This window comes from Photinus pyralis, unplaced genomic scaffold, assembly GCF_008802855.1.
Source record: "Photinus pyralis isolate 1611_PpyrPB1 unplaced genomic scaffold, Ppyr1.3 Ppyr1.4_LG10, whole genome shotgun sequence".
NCBI classification, from domain to species: domain Eukaryota; kingdom Metazoa; phylum Arthropoda; class Insecta; order Coleoptera; family Lampyridae; genus Photinus; species Photinus pyralis.
The window spans coordinates 16,399,819-16,418,577 of NW_022170250.1; the positions used below are offsets into that span (position 1 = coordinate 16,399,819).

An 18,759-nucleotide genomic window follows, 5' to 3' on the forward strand; every position below is an offset into this window, starting at 1 on the left:
GGTTTCGGAAAATATGGAATCACTCTTAAAATTCATGCTAATTAAGCGCGCTTCATTTAACACCAAAAAAAACGTCAAACTTGTTGAGATAATGACGTAATCAAAATATAGATATCTACGTCAACGATATCACCAAATAGTTGGTATAACTTCTTCTGAACATTTTCTGACGATGACCATAACCCAAACGACATAGCACTTCTTTGATTTATTTCTTATCTTTGGATTGAACAAGGCGCTTAGGAATACGAATAACCGACAGTAGAATAAAAATGTGGATGACTATCCCTAAAGTACACTAATACTAGAAAATAGATTTCTAAACAACTACTCTCCTTTCCTATTTGTGAAAAATATCATTCCGAAGTCTCTTACATAAAGTACATGAAATATATTATTAATTAGTCCGGAAGGTATCTAAGGTCTTGGATACGGTATTTTTAAGCTAAAGTTGTATTTTGAGACAACCTCTCCCCGCAACTTACATTGATGGGCCAGCATTATGAATCTGCATCTGCGAAATGAGGCTTCGTATATCCGAAAATAACCGATTCATCTTATGGGGGTCTACCACGATTCACATTTTCTTGCTCTTGTTTTTATCATTCCCTTCCTTCCCTCCCTCCTCGTTCTTACTCACCATCTCCCTCGCCTCTCTCCCCATCCCGCCAAACTTTGAAACATGAATCGATCTTGCAGTTAGAATATTTACGTTCGAATCTTAAATTTGACGCTTGTATTCTGACCCTTCAAAACTCAAGGGGAGCTGGATCTTGAATCGCGAGTTGCGAAGATCAAACCTTGAAGATTTAATCTTGCAGGGCAAATCTTAAATTTGACACTTGAATCTTGACAGTTAAAAAATCAAAAGCGTTTCAAGAATCGTGAGTCAGGAAGATCAAACCTTGAAGCTTCGATCTTACAGTTAGAATTTTAAAACCCGAATCGTAAATTTGACACTTGAATCTTGACACTTAAAAAATCAAAAGCGAACTGGAGATTTAATCTCGCAGTTAAAATCTTAAAGTTCAAGTCGTAAATTTGACACTTGAATCTTGACACTTAAAAAGTCAGAAGGAACTGAAGATTTAATCTCGCAGTTAGAATTTTTAGGTTCAAATCATAAATTTGACACTTGATTCTTGACACTTAAAAAGGCAGAAGCAAACTGGAGATTTAATCTCGCAGTTAGAATTTTTAAGTTCAAATCATAAATTTGACACTTGAATCTTGACACTTAAAAAGTCAATGCCGATTCAAGAATCGTGAGTCATGAAGATCAAGCCTTGAACCTTCGATCTTACAGTTAGGATTTTAAAACCCGAATCGTCAATTTGACACTTGAATCTTGACACTTAAAAAATCAAAAGCGAACTGTCGATTTAATCTCGCTGTTAAAATATTAAAGTTCAAATCGTAAGTTTGACACTTGAATCTTGACACTTAAGAAGTCAGAAGCGAACTGAAGATTTAATCTCGCAGTTAGAATTTTTAAGTTCAAATCATAAATTTGACACTTGAATCTTGACACTTAAAAAGTCAAAGGCGATTCTTGAATCGCGAGTCATGAAGATCAAGCCTTTAAGCTTCGATCTTACAGTTAGAATTTTAAAAACCCGAATCGTAAATTTGACACTTGAATCTTGATACTTGAAAAATCAAGTACGACCTGGATCTCGAAGCTTCAATCTTGCAGTTAGAATCTTAAAGTTCGGATATTAAATTTGACACTTAAATCTTGACGTGGCTCGTTAAGATGACACTTTGAAGCTCGAATCTTGATGCTTGATACTTGGGCTCTTTGAAACGCCAATCTTGTAGTTAGAATTTTGAAGTCCGAATCTTGAATTTGACACTTGAAAACTCAAAGACGACCTGGATCTTGAAGTGTGACTCGCGAAGATCAAACCTTGACAGCCCGAATCTTCAGAAGATTCAATATTGCGGTTAGAATCTAAGTCCGCATCTTAGATTTGACCCTTGAAAACTCCAGGACGAATAGGATCTTGAAGCTTAAGAATATGGCGAGGCCACCTGGCTACGTACTGTGTGGTCTTAAGAATTCGTAACACTAAAACAATTCGAAGAAGCGGAAGATACCGAAGAACCATAAGAATTTATAAAATGGGAAAACTAATAGAAACTAAAGCCTACGCAGGATCTAAAGAATTTCAGGAATTGGCAAAAATTTGAAGAATTGGATTCAAAGAAACTGAACAATCTTAATTCTGAAGAATCTAATCCAATCCATCTTGAGAATCTACAGAATGCCGCGAAAAATTTAAAGAATTTGAATAGTCCACAAAATTTGGGCAACTTGGAGATTCCAAAAAATCTGAAAAATCTCATGGATAAGAGGATCTTTAAGAAAATTGATTGCGGATAGTACCTGTTCATTTATTAAAGTGTCGGTTGTAATACCGCGCTCTTTCCAGTTATATTCCCGTAATTAAGAGTATTCGCGTTACTAATTAAGCTTACCATCTCCGTAGATTTCGGTAGACGCTGCCGCTCCAACTGAACAACCTCTCCTGGAAGATACCCTGACTCATGCTTTAATTTTGCGATAACGTAAAGACTTACCTAATTTGCACGATTACGTTCAAAGTTAGTTATAAACACTACAACACAGGTCAAGGATCCGTTCTGCCACCGCTTCCTACTTGGGTCGCATTCAACAGTATTATATTTTTTTGATAATCCACCCTGATGGTTAGGCAACACACGTTTACATCTGAAACAAAAATATAATATGCTCTGTATATAACCAATCGACCGTTTTGCGCAGATGCCAAATACTAGGGGATTTTCGTAAAGATGCTAGGGGAGAATGAGAAGAAGATGGCGACGAGGTCGACGAAAGGCACACGCTTTCCCTTTTTTTTTATTGTTCTTGATTATTTTTAGTGGTGGTGTTTTGAAGGTGTATTTACAGGTAGTAACCATTTTATGCTTTCTTGTACTAGCTATTTAATCATTGAATTTCTTGCCAATTTGATATTATTTACATTTTGCTGATTTTGCATAAACTACGATATCTGAATCATGGCGTACTCCATGCCTTTGCTTTGAGTAGGTACCGTTAGATGAATCGTGTTTGTTATACTGTATAGATGATTATGCCATTATTTTGTTTAATTAAGTATTTATTTCTGTATTCACGAGGAGTTGATTATCGGTGCGATGTTGCTCTGTTCGATTGACCCGTAAGTATTCCGTGTGGGAAGTACCTAATACAGTTTGATTGTTCACTGTATCACTGTATCTGTTACTTTCCGATTCATGGCGCGCTGCAGTTCTTGTGCGTTAGCTATACGAAGGGGTGCTCTTTTATTTGATGTTTCGAGGTTTGTGTGTTCCAGTGGGCATTCTGTCTCCGTTGAGTAGGTACCTAATGCAGTTCGATCTTTCGCTGTATCTGTTGCCTACTCGTCTCGTGCGGATTGTAGTTTTTAACATCTTAGCAATACGAGTGGGGGCCCTCTCATTAACATTTCCTCTATTTAAAATATGTTCTGTTTGAGCGATAATCGATTTTCACACGAATACATGCTATTGACCGATGGCATTCTCACATGTACTTTTTGTGTTAAATTAAATTATGTTAGTGAAAGTTGGAGTAGAGCCACACTATTTACATGTTTCCTATGTACATGCAATTTATTATTTTACGAGTTGTGTTATCTCAATTGATGGTACAGGTATTTTGATGTGTTTTGTATTGAATTGATTTATCATGTTTTCCACTGCATTTATGATGTCTTGTGTATTTTGTTTTTATAAACTTGTTTAATTGCATTGGATTTGATTATCTGATTTTTATCATACAATTTGAGATGTTTTATTTATGTGTATTTTCTCTTGCACTTTATTGCTGCAGGTGATTTATTTCATGTATTTGTGTGGCCTATGCCTGGGTTTTAGTCCCGTAGAAGGTTTCCTTGGCATGGTCTTGTTGTGTGCGTGTTCATGTCATTTCTTACGCACAAAAGTCCTGTCTTTTATTTAATTCCCTTCCCGATTATGTCTCACGTCCCACCACATAAAAGAACCGATTACACAACGCAGGAGTCCATTCGTGCCACCCATATCGAGCCGACTGCCATCCAAATTCAAAAGTGCCGCGAGACGTCCATCGTTTCGATTTGAAAGGTAGGTGGCTCTGCTTGTAGTTTCTTGCCAATGAATAAATTTCTTGCCAGAGTTGCCAACGGTAAGTATAGGGTAAGTCAACGTTTTCAGTGTCGGCTTGATAGACCCCTAGGAACATTACATATTAATTTAGTACAATTGTAAATATTGAGTTTTAAGGCCAATTCACATTATCGTTCACGTCTCGGTCCGCTCACGAATCGGTCAGTTAATTAGTCGTGCATTTCTTATGAACATGCATTAACCTTGATCTGACTGTCAAGTGTGAGTGGTCTTGAAATAACATGACTATAGCTCGATCCTTTCTTTCCTGAAAGTAGGCAACCCAACATACACCAGTTGTCTTGAAGAACAGGGGTTGTGTAGAAATGAGGTTTTATAGGTCCTTAGGTTAAGAGTAGCCTATTAACCTCTAGGACCTTACACCCCTTTGTAAAAGGAAGTAGGTATGTTACTTGCTTGGCAAGTGGCATCGTGTGGACGTGCCTTAAGCGCTGGCAGTTTACACATAAGAATTAACATGAACCGGAATATTAATCACGACACAAATTACAGTACAGAATAGTATAAACTGCCACAGAAGCACCTTAAATAAAACTAAATTAATAGCACTATTTTATTACATTACACACAGTAAAATATTTATCACTTTTCAGTACCTACACCACAGATATACACACTGTATGTGCCCCCACTCTTCATAGTGACAAAAACAGTTAAATACAGTCCCACGTACGAGTAAATTGTTATATACTGTTAAATTAACATACTTTGGACGTAAGGAAGGTACATACATCATAGAGCCGACGTAGTAAAATGTAGGTATAAATTACGAACATACCATGTGCGTTACATACACCAAATGTACCATGATGTAGATGTTACATGCATTACATTTACTACTCATGGCACTATTACAAATGTCACAATTAAAACCCTGTAGATTAATTGTGCGTTAGAAGATGTGACGTTAAAGAGCTTTTATAGTTTGTCGCATAATCACAAATGTCACATTTAAAACATTTATATTCGTTGTGTTTTAGAAAATGTGATCTTAAACAGCTTTTCCGCTTTGCTGCATAATCACAAATGTCACATTTAAAACACTTGGACCCGTTGTGTTTTAGAAGATGCGATCTTAGAGAGCTTCTGTAGTTTGTTGCGTAATCGCAAATGTCACATTTCAATTCTTTAAAGGTTCTGTGCCTTAAGACGTGTTTCTTCAAATCATTCTTAACATTTGTCGCATAATTGCAATTTGCGCATTTAAAAAGATGGGAAGCGGTGTGAGTTACGAGATGTGCTTTCAAATTGTCTTTGCGGTTGGTGGTGTGATCACAAATATGACATTTAAAAACCTTAGACGCATTATGTCTTAAGAGATGTCGTTTCAAATCATATTTACGATACGTAGCATAATCGCAAATGTCACATTTGCTATCTTTCGTGTCGTTGTGTATTAAGATGTGCTGTTTCAAATTCTCTTTGCGCTTTGTTGCGTAATCACAAATCTCACATTTAAACTCTTTAGATTCGTTGTGCGTTCGAAAGTGTGTTGTTAAATAGCTTTTAAAGTTTGTGGCATAATCACACTTGGCACATTTTAAGTCTTTAGCAGTTTCGTGTGTCAAAAGGTGTCTTTTGAAGTGGTGTTCGTTACCTGCCGTGTAATCACAAACTTTACATTTCAAATTTACAGTCGAAGATTTAACATTTGACGAATAATCTTGTTGTCGCTGCATTTCTTTGGCATCGCATCCGTCTCCACAATATTCTGTACTGGTCTTGATATTGTGTTCTTCTTTTACTATTGCGAAAGTATCATTACTTATAAACATTTTCCTTTCGAGGGTCAAATTTATTTTTTCTTCTTGTTCTGGTTCAATTTTAATAAAAGCAATGCTGGACTCCATAACTGTAACAACTACTTTTAAAGCGTATGTCCACAAATATTCAAATACATCGACCTACAGGATCTCTTCTTATCACTAGGGACAGGAATTTTAGAGTCTGTTATCTATTAAACATAACCTAGAAGTTAAAATGATGAATACATAAGTACAGGGCGATCATAAAAGCAGATCCACTTTGAGACCGTGCGTATTTGCGCTCATAATTGTATAATTTTATATTATTTTATTATGTGTATTCGTGAGGGAGAAAATTATCGAGTGGACATTGCCTTTTATGATTCAATTAATCGTTTATACTGTGGACAAAGCACCTAAGGCAGTTCTGATTCTTCGTTTGTATCTGTTCTTTTCTCTTCCGCATTTTGTTTCCGTAGTTGATTTACTTCTTGTGTTATTCCAGGTTTTTAAGTCTTGATTTGCTCCGCCTAACCTCTTGTATTTTGCTCATTAAATGAACACTGAGAGGTTCCACCTTGTATATACAACTTAGGACGATGCACACATTTTTTAGAGTTGGCAACTATTCAATTTCTAGGTGGAAAAAAGCTGCCTGCGCCATCTAAAAATCACGGACGGGGGTTATGTTTGGCATCTTGTCTTGAATGGCTGTCGTTAACGCGTCGCTCTATAAATGTTTATTGTTATTTTCTTTATATTGTATTTGTGTTTTGTATGCCGCATTTTATATTTTGTGTGTGTTTCAATCTTTGTTTTTGAAACTTACTTGGTTTAACTGCGATGGATAATCACATATATGATACCGTTATGCTATTGTTTGTAATTGTTGACGTTTTTGGTGTAATGCTTGCTTAATTTATGTTAATTGATGTTGGTTACTTGGTCTTGTCCCTGAAGTAACATTCATATAGGTTTTATCAGTATATTTTAATATGTGGAAATTACCGATTCGTTTAATGTAGGTATGTACTAACTTGTTGTTTGTAACTACCAATTTTCCCTGTGAATGAAGTAGTCACTGGGGTGGTAAAAACAGTAGTCAAAATTGAGCTACAACACCTATTTCCGTGAGTGTCTTCGACTTTCAACTGTCGGCTCGAAACCTCGAAACCAGAGGCGGGTTACCTATCTTGCAGGAGCGGGATTACGCTAATCAAAACTCTATCTATCTATGTGCGATAAATGAGTGGCGATTCAATAATTTCCACATAGTCTTGTTTTTTGTTAAATTTGCCTACAAGGCCATGTAATTTTCCATCTTGCTTTTAATAAAAGGAATTTATTGCACCAAAGATGAGTCACATCCTGTGTATTTCACCCTTTCTTAGAATCTTGGTACCTGCTTACCTGACCCATAATTCCCAAAACTTGTTTTTAACGTCTTTGTTACCTCTTGAAGTCTACATGCTACTATTTATGATGTTATAATTTCGTGTTACGCATTCACATCATTACAAACAATTAATTTTACTACACAATTTGATATTAATTTGACGGCTGGTTTTTTTATTGGTAAGTTCTTTTTTTTCCCAGCCTATTTCTATTTTTATTCGGTGAACTACCATTTTCAAGTTTATTTTTGCAATGTAATTTATTTCGACTTAAATTTCCAAGCTTTCACAATCTTAATAATTGCGATTATTATTAAACAAACTTTTCACAATTTGAGTGTTTTATTTTACGTTCCTTCCCTACTGTGCCTCAGGTCAAAGCGTTGTCTACAACTAACGTAAGGGAGATGTTTGATCACGTGTCACTTTTCAAATTTAAGCGGGATCTTGTTTAGTATTGGAGGGAACAGTCATTCGGTTGGCCATTGTTGCCGGGTTGATTTGTTCTTGTAGTGTGAAATTAGCGTAGAACCTGGGGGTTAAGTACACTACAGTTTCATGACTATTTCGAGAAAATAAAGGTTTCATGACAATTTTGGGTACAATAAAAAAACCATGATCGCCAATGCCTTAAGTAAAAACACTAATAATTTTAAGTTCCATTCTCAAACTCTCTGTTGTTATTTTGGATCACTCTGTATGAGTTTTGCATACACATTTGACATTTTAGGTTATGAATTTGTAAACAACGTAAACAACTTTTCAACAGTTTTCAATGCCTGAAAATTAATTCGCCAACCGCAATTACCCGCAAAATGTAGACAGTGACATCATTTTAAAAACACAATTGTAATGACTTCGATTACACTGGTAGCTCTTAGCGGCTTATTTTCACACTGTGTTAATGCCTAGATCTTTCATTCATTTATAGTAAGCACCTTTGCACGAATTGGGGGCTCAAATATGTAAAAATACAGTTGCAGGGATGGATAACCACATGGTACTTATTAAAATTGAACCGAAACACGAAGAAGAAATAAACTTATCTCTCGAAACACAAATTTGTCTAAGAAACGATCCTTTGGCATCTGTAAAGGAAGAACACAATGACATTGCAATCGCTGCACGAAATTATACCGATAGTTACCATGGGCAAAATGCTCAGTCGTCCAATATTCAATCTTCTACTGTAAATTTTAAATGTAACCTTTGTCATTACACATCGGGTAGGAAAGTAAATTTGAGAAGGCACGTTTTAAATCATAAGGATACCAAAAATTTTAAATGTAACAATTGTGATTATGCCGCAAATCGTAAAACCCATTTGATACAACATGTATTAACACACCAAGCAGCTAAGGATTTCGAATGTGGCATTTGTGATTATGCCACAAATCGGAAAAACGATTGGAAACAACATCTGTTAACACACAATGCTAATAAATATTTAAAATGTGACATCTGTTGTTATGCCACAAATAGCAAAAGCAATTTAAGGCAACATTCTGTAACGCACAGTGATAAGAAGGATTTTAAATGTAGCATTTGTGATTTCGCTACAAAGCGTAAACACAATTTGAGGAAACATGCCTTAACACACAAATAAGAAATGATCATCTTCTAAGGGTTTTAAATGTGTGGTTTGTGATTATTGTATGATATGTAAATAATAAAAATATTGGCTGAAAACTAATAATAATAATGAAACTGTAGAGTGTAGAAGATTGTCATGCAGCAGATTTTCTTTCTTTCGATTTCTGATTTGTTTCGTATAACCCCTTCATTTTCTGTTTAAATTGGACATTGGATGATACACTTCCTAAAGGTTCTAAAAGATTTTTTAATAGAGTTAAGTTAATTCAGGTCGAAAGAATACATTTCACTGTGTAAAGCATAAGGATACTAAAGATAGTAACAATAATTGTGATTATGCTGCAAATCGTAAAACCTATTTGATGCAACATCTATTAAAACAGTTTCTAAAGATTTCAAATGTGGCATTTGTAGTTATACTACACGTAATAAAGGGAATTTTAAAACACAAATATAAAAAAAAGTGTGATCTTTGCGAGTGCTTCAAACCGACTTGAAACAAATGGTAAACACATATGGTCTTCCCAAAAATTCCATCCGTCTCATCTTCGCTCTCTTTCCCTTTTCTGTAATCCCACCAGATTTCGCTAGGCAGCTTGTGTCACTAATATGATGTATAGGGTGCTTCGTGTCGACAATCATATTCACAGGACGTTGCCAAGGTTGGGGCATCTCAATACAAACGTCAAATTTGCTTTTATTTAATTTAATTTGCCTTTTATCCAATGTCAAGGTTTTTCTCCAGTCGTGCTCTTTTTTCCCTTGGCAGTGTGCTTTTGAGAGAGCGCAGCGCGGCATCTTTGGTATTTACTTGCTTTGCTTTTAATGTACACCATGCAAATTTCAAGGTTTTGAGCGTTTTATTTGAGTGCTCCTGTCCGAGATTTGTAAATGACACCAGCAAAAAATTTTTTTCTCATAATGGTGGCAGCATTTGCAAAAGCCACTTATGACTAATTTTTGTTGTGGTTTTTGCAGTGACATAAAATAATTGTTAGTTGTTGTGCTTGTGGTTGCGCCAAAACGGAAAAAAATAAAAGTTTGGGGATTACATTTCATGTGTAAGTATTGATACCAATATTATTTTTATATAGTACATGTAAATTTACAAATTTTTTATCGGAATGTAGTTTAAGGTTAGTTAAACAAAAGTCATAGGCGGAGTAGACACATGGGGGTTTAGATTGTTTTCGTGTAAAATTCTTTATAATTGTATCCTTCTACAACTGTAAGGTAGGTACGCCACTGGAGCAGGAAACTACTGTCCGCCATTTGCAAAAGCCATTGCGGTTGCACGTATATTGTTGACGTATTCTTTATTCCAATCTTTATTCATTGGTCGCTAAGTTCAGGTTGTTGAAAATAAGATGGCGTGATTGGGTCATTTCTTTATAAAGGAAATTATTTTGCGAGTGAAAACACAATAAGGGAAATCGCTGGAAACGTGTTTACTCCTTAATAATACAACTGGAATGTAAGCAACAGATCTTGGATTTTTTCACAAAATATATCTTGGTGAGATTCCAGCTTATAGAGGAATAGCTTTTCTCAAATTGCTTCCTTGTAGTTGATCAACTCTTGCGAAGCAAGATTGCTACTATCTATGGTATCTACTGCAATCTGAAACTATGATGTTTGTACAGTACCAAAACTGTTGATAAACTAAACGAGTGTTGTAAATAAGTACCATTAGTTGCTGCTATGGACGACGATGATGGCACATCACTTGTTAAAATCGAACTTGAACAAGAAAACGAAATAAATTCTTCTCTTGATGGAACCGTTTTTGTCAGCAACGTTGCTTTGGTTGCAATAAAGGATGAAATTTCCCTCGGTACACAGTATTCCGAATTGTTGCATAATGGAAACACGCAGCAACAAACTGATAATCACTCAACAGATGGTAATTTGCAACTTAAACAACACATTTTGAAGCATGAGGTTTCTAAAGGCTTTAAATGTAAGAGTTGTGATTATAAGACAGACAGGAAAGATCGCCTTAAACAACACTCTTTAATGCACAAAGATTCTATTAAGTTTAAATGTGGGAATTGTAATTTTGGAACCAATTATAAATACCGCTTCCAAAGACACCTTTTAACTCATACTTTGAAAGATTTTAAATGTGCTAATTGCGATTATGTGACAAACATCGAGAATTATTTAAAAAGACACAGTTTAAAACACAAACTTTCGAAAGATTTTAAATGCCCCACTTGTGATTACGGCACACACAGAAAATCTTACCTCGACCGACACCTTTTGAAGCATAAGGTTTCTCATGATTTTAAATGTGATCATTGCGATTATGGGACAAACATAAAATTTAACTTCAAACAACACCTCTTGAAACATGCCCAGAAACATGTTTCTAAAGATTTTAAATGTGACATTTGCGATTATGGAACAAACTTAAAATTCAATTTCACACAACACGTCTTGAAACATGCCCGAAAACATGTTTCCAAAGATTTGAAATGTGTCAATTGCGATTATGTGACAAATAATGAGACCTATTTGAAACAACACGTTTTAAAACACAAAATTTCCAAAGATTTTAAATGCGCTAATTGTAATTTTGAAACCCATTATAAATCCCACTTCGAAAGGCACCGTTTAACACATGCTTCAAAAAATTTTAAATGTGCTGATTGCGATTACGTGACAAATATTGAGAATTATTTAAAAAGACACATTTTAAAACACAAACTTTCCAAAGATTTTAAATGCCCCACTTGTGATTATGCAACACACAGAAAATCTTACTTCGACCAACACCTTTTGAATCATAAGGTTTCTAAAGATTTTAAATGTCATCATTGCCGTTATGGTACAAACATAAAATCTAATTTCAAACAACACCTCTTGAAACATGCTCTGAAACATGTTTCTAAAGATTTGAAATGTGTTAATTGCGATTATGTGACAAACAATGAGGCCTATTTGAGACAACACGTTTTAAAACACAAAATTTCCAAGGATTTTAATTGCGCTAAATGTAATTATGGAACCAATTATAAAGACAACTTCAAAAAACATGTTTTGACACATGCTTCAAAATATTTTAAATGCGCTAATTGCGTTTATGTGACGAACAATAAAAATTATTTGAAACGACACATTTTAAGACACAAAGTTTCCAAAAATTTTAAATGCGCTCATTGCGAATTTGGGACCAACTTAAAATATACCTTCAAACGGCACCTTTTGAAGCATAAGGGTTCTAAAGATTTTAAATGTGATAATTGTGATTATAGGACAAATAGAAAAGACCGTCTTAGACAACACGCTTTAAGACACAATTAAATGCGCCCAAATTATTTAAAATAAACTTTTGAAACATTTAACACATTAAACAACAAATTTGACTAAAAACAACACCTTTTGAAACAAGCCTCAATCCGATTTTTAAATATGATTATTGTGATTACGGTACTTGCACAAAAACTTGTTTCGAACGACACCTTTTTTAGCACAAGGTTTGTAAAGGCGATTGTGAAACAAAGACAAAATATTTCAATATGTAATGGCGTTTGCGCCTAACTATTCTATGATTATTGTATTCTATGGTTTTTGGAATTTTTGTGATGCGTTTAGACAGAGATGGTTTGAAAACTGGCGTTGGTGAGAGAGTAGGGTAAATTTTGTTTGATTTATCTTAATAAAATATTAAATGATCTGAGTGTTTAATTGTGGAAAATAGCTAACACAAATTTCAGAAGTGGGATTAATTGGGAATTGGGAATGCAGTGGCGCCAACGCGGATGCATCCCCCCCCATCTTCCATCTCACGGCGTTCTTGAATCTTTTGTTTACGGACAATGCCGTTCCAGTTACGAGTATCTAGTGCAATTACCTCCGTCAATAATTAAACAGGGTAACGCTAAACGGCGGCACTAGTCTATCGCGGCTGTTATTCGTGCGTTAATTTTGTGGGAAAGAAAGCAAGATGACTCCCCCGCGAGAGTGAAGTTGTCCCGTCTTTGTATTTTGTTACGACTTAAATCAAACATCGAAAACACAATCATATAAGCGCTACCCAGAGACGATTTCAAAATTCAAGCTACGATACCGGTGGCGTAAATGGAGACACCGTTTTTAACTTCTGAAACATGCGTATGCGATACGGGTCAGAGGCGCGACAGTCTTTTTGAATGTTTGACTACAATTTGCGATTGGAGCAGCAATGAATAAAGAAAAAATAAAAGTTTGGGAATTAGATTTCATGTGTAAGTATTGATACCAATATTATTTTTATATAGTACATGTAAATTTACAAATTTTTTTATCGGTAATACTTTGAGGTTAGTTAAACAAAAGTCATAGGCGGAGAGACACATGGGGTTTAGATTGTTTTCGTGTAAAATTCTTTATAATTGTACCCTACAACTGTAAGGTAGGTACGCCACTGGAACAGGAAACCACTGCCCGCCATTTGCAAAAGCCATCGCGGTCTCCCGTAAATTGTTGATGTTCTCCTTCGTATTCTTTATTCATTGCGGAGCAGAGTTCAGATATCAGTCACGTGACAAAAAACGATTTGGATTTAGAATAATCGAAGGCGCCTAGATATTTTTATAACCTAATTACCTAACATTTGTTTTGTTGTTTATTTTTTAACTTGTGTGGTGCCCGTCTGTAATATGTGTGTGAAGTTGTAATATCGCCTGAAAAGGGCGTTTGATTTTATTCGTACCGGTACAAACCGTACAACTTATAGGTTAGAATGAGGTAAAATTTCCCGTTTGCCGTCGACGAAATCGAGGATGTTCGGATTTATCAGATGACAGTTAACTTGGAGGAATTTATTTGTGACGTCATAGATTTATCACCGAACGCTACAAACGCATAATCTGAGCGAGTTACCGAACGCACCTAATAAACGTTATGAAGAATCGCTGGAAAATATTTTCAAGTTCTAAAAATGACCACCAGAGGGTTTAACTGCCATCTTAAAAAAAACTCGGTTATTTCAAAAACAAAGATGGTGTGGGCCGTTCAAATTGATTTTGCAATAACGACGAACGGTTCCCGAGATATGGCCGAGGAACAGTCTTATTGGGTCACCCGGTATATGTACAACCATTTATCTATCGCTACTGCAATTATCATATTATTAAACAAATACATACATCCTAATTAGCAAACATTTTAATAATATGAGGAAGATAAATCAGCCACAATCTCCCGAAGTATTCGGCGAACTTCCCCAATTTAAATACAGGGTGTACACTTTTGTTTCTTTTATTTTAGTCTCTTGGAATCGATTGAATGTTTTCCATTGCTGTCGATTACGTCACAACAAAAAGAGTACACCCTATATCGGAGTAACGCATCGAACAAGTACCTCCTGTGTGAGGTGGTAAGGTGATGAGGAAACCTATGGTGTTAAAATTCGCAAAAAAGCGAATTTTTCGAACTGTGGGCCAATTTTCGAAAAACGACAGTTAGGGGGTTAGGTAAGCCCTTGGGCTTCCACGGCGCCCTTATCCTCCGCGTGCAAAACTCACACACTCGCGCAATTTGTTAACTTCGGGGACGATTTTGTCGAGGTTTAGGGCTCTTTTCCAAAACGGGGATGAAAATTGGTCCCGGTGCCAAGGCGATAAAATACACAGCGGCTGTAAAATGCGAATTGCGGTATAAAAGAACTAGTTAAGATGCACTGATGGTAGCTTTTCACTTCGTTTTTAGTAAGGTGATTCATTATCGGTATATATGGTCACGTGATGTGCCCCATAAAATGGCGGAAGTGAATTTTCAAGTTACCCAAAGCGTCACTGTATATAATTTTAATTAAACGTAATAATATACAAGTTGCTCCATTTAAAACTGTTGGAGTTTTCTTACAGAAATCAAGATCGTAAACTTTCCATTTATTATATAAAAAGTGTTTTCTTACAGAAATCAAGATCGCAAACTTTCCATTTATTATATAAATTGTAGCGTAGAGTAAATTTCCCAGAACAGAATTACAATAGCACTCTTATTTTACAGATAACAAATTCAAAAACTATTATAATCATCATTTCCCCTATATATATTATCCCACGCCATACGGGGGTAAACTATCGGGATTGAGAATCAATGGCTTGGGACATATACTTCTATACCAACCTTTTGGTCGTTCGACTTTGCCAACTTTATGCGTTAAAACGTGTCTGTTAAAGTTGCATTTATCATTGGTACCGTACTGACAATAATCACATTTAAAATCTTTACAAGACTTGTGTATTAAAAGATGACGTTTTAAAGTCCACGTATTACTTGCCTTAAAATCACAATCATCGCATTTAACTTCTTTGAAAACTCTGTGTGTTAAACGGTGTTGTTTAAAACTGTGCTTATTGTTTGTCCGATACTTACATGTACGACAAACAAAATCTTTGCTAACAGTATGTTTCAAAATGTGTCGTTTCAGATACCTTTTGTCGTTTGTTTTATATTCACAGTTAGGGCATTTAAAATCTTTAGAAGCCTTATGTATCCAAAAGTGTCGTTTTAAGGACGATTTATAGTTTGTCTCATAATCGCAATTCGCACATTTAAAGTGATTAGAAGATTTGTGAGTTAAAAGGTGGCGTTTCAAATGACTTCTATTATTCGTCTCGTAATCACAATCGGTACATTTAAGATCTTTGGAAACTTTGTGTGTCCAAAGGTGTCGTTTAAGGTTGTCTCTACTGTTCGTTCCGTAACCGCAATCGGCACAGTTAAATTCTTTAGACACTTTGTGTGACAAAAGATGTACTTTAAAGCTGCATTCTATGTTTGTTTCGAAATCGCAATCGCCACATTTCAAGTCTTTAGAAAGCTTATGCTTCAAAAGGTGTTGGTTCAAATAATATTTTGTGTTTGTTCCATAATCACAAATGTCACATTTAAAGTTCTTAAAATCCTTGTGTGTTAGAACATGTAGTTTGATTTCAGATTTTATGTTCGTCCTATAATCGCAATTAGCACATTCAAAATCTTTAGAAACCTTGTGCTTCAAAAGGTGGCGTTTGAAGCAAGATTTTCTGTGTGTCCCAAAATCACAAGTGGAGCATTTAAAATCTTTGGAAAGTTGGTGTTTTAGAATGTGTTGTTTCAAATAGTTTTCATTATTTGTCACATAATCACAATTGGCACAATTAAAAATTTGAGGAAGCGCGTGCGTCAAGAGATGTTGTTTGAAGTTAAATTTAATGTTTGTCACATAATCGCAATTAGCACATTTAAATTCCTTTGAAACATGTGTCAAGAGGTGTTTTTTGAAGTTGTCCTTATAATTGGTTCCGTAACTGCAATTGGCGCATTTAAAATCTTTGGAAATTTTGTGTTTTAAAACGTGTTGTTTCAAATAGGCCTCGTTGTTTGTTACGTAATTGCAATTGTCACATTTTAAATCTTTGGAAATGTGTTTCTGTGCATGTATCAAGAGGTGTTGTTTGAAATTAAATTTTATGTTTGTCCCATAAGCACAATTATCACATTTAAAATCTTTAGAATCCTTATGCTTCAAAAGGTGTCGGTCGAGGTAAGATTTACTGTGTGTTCCGTAATTACACGTGGGGCATTTATAATCTTTGGAAAGCTTGTGTTTTAAAATGTGTCTTTTTAAATAATTCTCATTATTTGTCACATAATCGCAATTAGTGCATTTAAAATCTTTCGAAGCATGTGTCAGAAGGTGCCTTTTGAAGCGAGACTTATAATTGCTTTCAAAATTACAAGTTGCACATTTAAAGATAATAGAAACTTTGTGTCTTAAAGAGTGTTGCCTATGGGCTTTACTGTAAACAGAAGTATTACACTTAAAGCCCTTGGAAACCCCATGCATTAAAAGGTGCTGTTTAAGTTGCAAATGACCATCTGTTGAGTAATTGCAAAAGTCACATTTAAAATTGTTGGAAGTTGGAAAATTAATATTCAATTTATAATCAGTTAGTTGTTGCGTGTTTCCATTATACAACAATTCGGAATACTGTGTACCGAGGTTAATTTCATCCTTTATTGCAACCAAAGCATCGTTGGTGATGAAAACGGTGCCATCAAGAGAAGAATGTATTTCGTTTTCTTGTTCAAGTTCGATTTTGACAAGTGGTGTGCCATCATCCTCGTCCATAGCAGCAACGAATGGTATTTACAACTCTCGTTTGGTTTATCAACTGTTTTGGTACTGTACAAATTTATTACAATAGTAGCAATCTTGCTTGATAAACTAAAAGCAAACAATTTGAGAAAAACCAGCTATTCCTCTAAAGGGAGAATCTCACCAGGATATATTCTGTGAAAAAAATCCAAGATCTGTTGCTTACATCCCAGTTGTAATGCTTACACATTATAAACATTAACAATTTCCCTTATTAACCCGAGGGTTTTCTCCTCACTCAAACACTCGCAAAATACTTTCCGAACCAATTACGCCATTTTATTTTCAACAACATGAACTTATCTACATTGATTTTCCACTGGTTTATGCTGCCAACATTATGGAAAAAAATTATTGTGGGTATTCACGATTGAGATTAACACTAGAGGCGCTGGTGTAATTTACAAATGGCGTGAATAGGCTTTTGAGTAGAGTTTTCACTCAACGGTAGAGTATAAAGATAGATGACGCATACGCTATTTCTAACACGTTTGTTTTGATCCAACATAACCCACAGTTATCCCCCCTTCTCCCAGTACGGTCGCGAAGTTTTATGTCCTATGCTACAATTAAAGACTACAATTTAGTGCGAAGTGATGTCATGTCATTCTGATTACCCACTCTTTTCGTCTTGCGGGGTCTTTGAAAATCGTCTCATTTGAAAGCCTTTGTGATAATTTTCAAGGTCACCGATCACGTGTCACTCAACTTTCACCTTGACCTAATCCCAAAGTAATCGCCGCGTGACCTTCACCTACTTTCTAAGGTTACCACCTTGAAGTGGTCCAGGATCCGCCTTGTATAACTACTAAAGTTTGGCATCATCGTCGTGGCTCCGCTTTGTCCTTCGCGACGACCTAGGAAGAACCTACAAATGGTCAAATGTGGCCCGAAACGTCCCCCAACCAACGCCACACCATCCGACCCCCTACGACGAAGGGGGCGAGCGGGGCTAATTTCCGAACGAAAATCGGACCAAATTCGAGTTGTAGAATAATCGCCCGTAAAAAATATTTACGGCAACCGAACGGCATCGGGAAGGGTATGTTATTAGATAGTCACCGATGTCTTTCCGCAGACGTCCTTTTCGCGCCTTCACCCCTCCACTAACCACCCCTGGACCATTAAACGACATTTTTTCGTCGTTTTGACGTTTATACGGAAACGCTGAGGGCTAGAACGGTGCTGTTTTTTACGTTGGTCTTGTATTCATACCTACCCTCCGACTACGCAACCAACAACAACGATACGGTTTTTTACATTGGTCTCCTATATTGCGGCGCTCGAGGCGAGGCGGAGCAGCCGCCGAAGCCGAGCGATGTCTTCTTTAAGTAAATACCGCATTTTGACAGGTATTTGTGCGAAATATACATATTCTAGCAGTCTTAAAATGATAAGCATTTTTACCAACCTATACGATGAGATTGGCTAAAAAAGGAAGTACTTATTTATCATAATACATTGGTTCTTTTTTGAGCCGAATCAAGTTTTTTTCTGCTTTTTTCGCCTTTATAACATTCCAAACGTCATATAAAACGACCTAACTAAATTTTCACAACGATTAAGCAAAAAAAAAGAAAAAATTGACAAACGTTAAAACAATGTAAATGGGCGTTTGCTAACAGAACGGCGGTGATGGAGGATCTACCTTGTTTCATTAATTTGGAGTTAGCGCCAG

The 18,759-nt window shown here is 35.8% G+C and overlaps 3 protein-coding genes across 4 annotated transcripts; 1 reads left to right on the forward strand and 2 right to left on the reverse strand.

Moving 5' to 3' along the window:
• Positions 1-4,702: 4,702 nt before the first annotated feature.
• On the reverse strand, positions 4,703-6,159 carry LOC116161713 (zinc finger protein 525-like). Its single transcript, XM_031475165.1, has 2 exons — positions 6,124-6,159; positions 4,703-6,067 (listed from the first exon to the last, which is right to left on the reverse strand). Exon 2 carries the CDS (start codon positions 6,063-6,065, stop codon positions 5,097-5,099), a length of 969 nt encoding a protein of 322 aa, XP_031331025.1. The 5' UTR covers positions 6,066-6,067; positions 6,124-6,159; the 3' UTR covers positions 4,703-5,096.
• A 4,116-nt stretch (positions 6,160-10,275) lies between these two features.
• On the forward strand, positions 10,276-12,625 carry LOC116160884 (zinc finger protein 808-like). 2 transcript variants are annotated; one of them, XM_031474030.1, is made up of 3 exons: positions 10,276-10,462; positions 10,515-12,288; positions 12,339-12,625. In XM_031474030.1, exon 2 carries the CDS (start codon positions 10,649-10,651, stop codon positions 12,251-12,253), a length of 1,605 nt encoding a protein of 534 aa, XP_031329890.1. In that variant the 5' UTR covers positions 10,276-10,462; positions 10,515-10,648; the 3' UTR covers positions 12,254-12,288; positions 12,339-12,625. The 2 variants fall into 2 exon arrangements, with proteins under 2 accessions (XP_031329890.1, XP_031329889.1); XM_031474029.1 differs by having other exon boundaries at positions 10,515-12,625.
• Positions 12,626-14,802: 2,177 nt separating this feature from the next.
• LOC116160883 (zinc finger protein 708-like) lies at positions 14,803-17,391 on the reverse strand. Its single transcript, XM_031474028.1, has 2 exons — positions 17,206-17,391; positions 14,803-17,150 (listed from the first exon to the last, which is right to left on the reverse strand). Exon 2 carries the CDS (start codon positions 17,052-17,054, stop codon positions 14,991-14,993), a length of 2,064 nt encoding a protein of 687 aa, XP_031329888.1. The 5' UTR covers positions 17,055-17,150; positions 17,206-17,391; the 3' UTR covers positions 14,803-14,990.
• Positions 17,392-18,759: the final 1,368 nt, after the last annotated feature.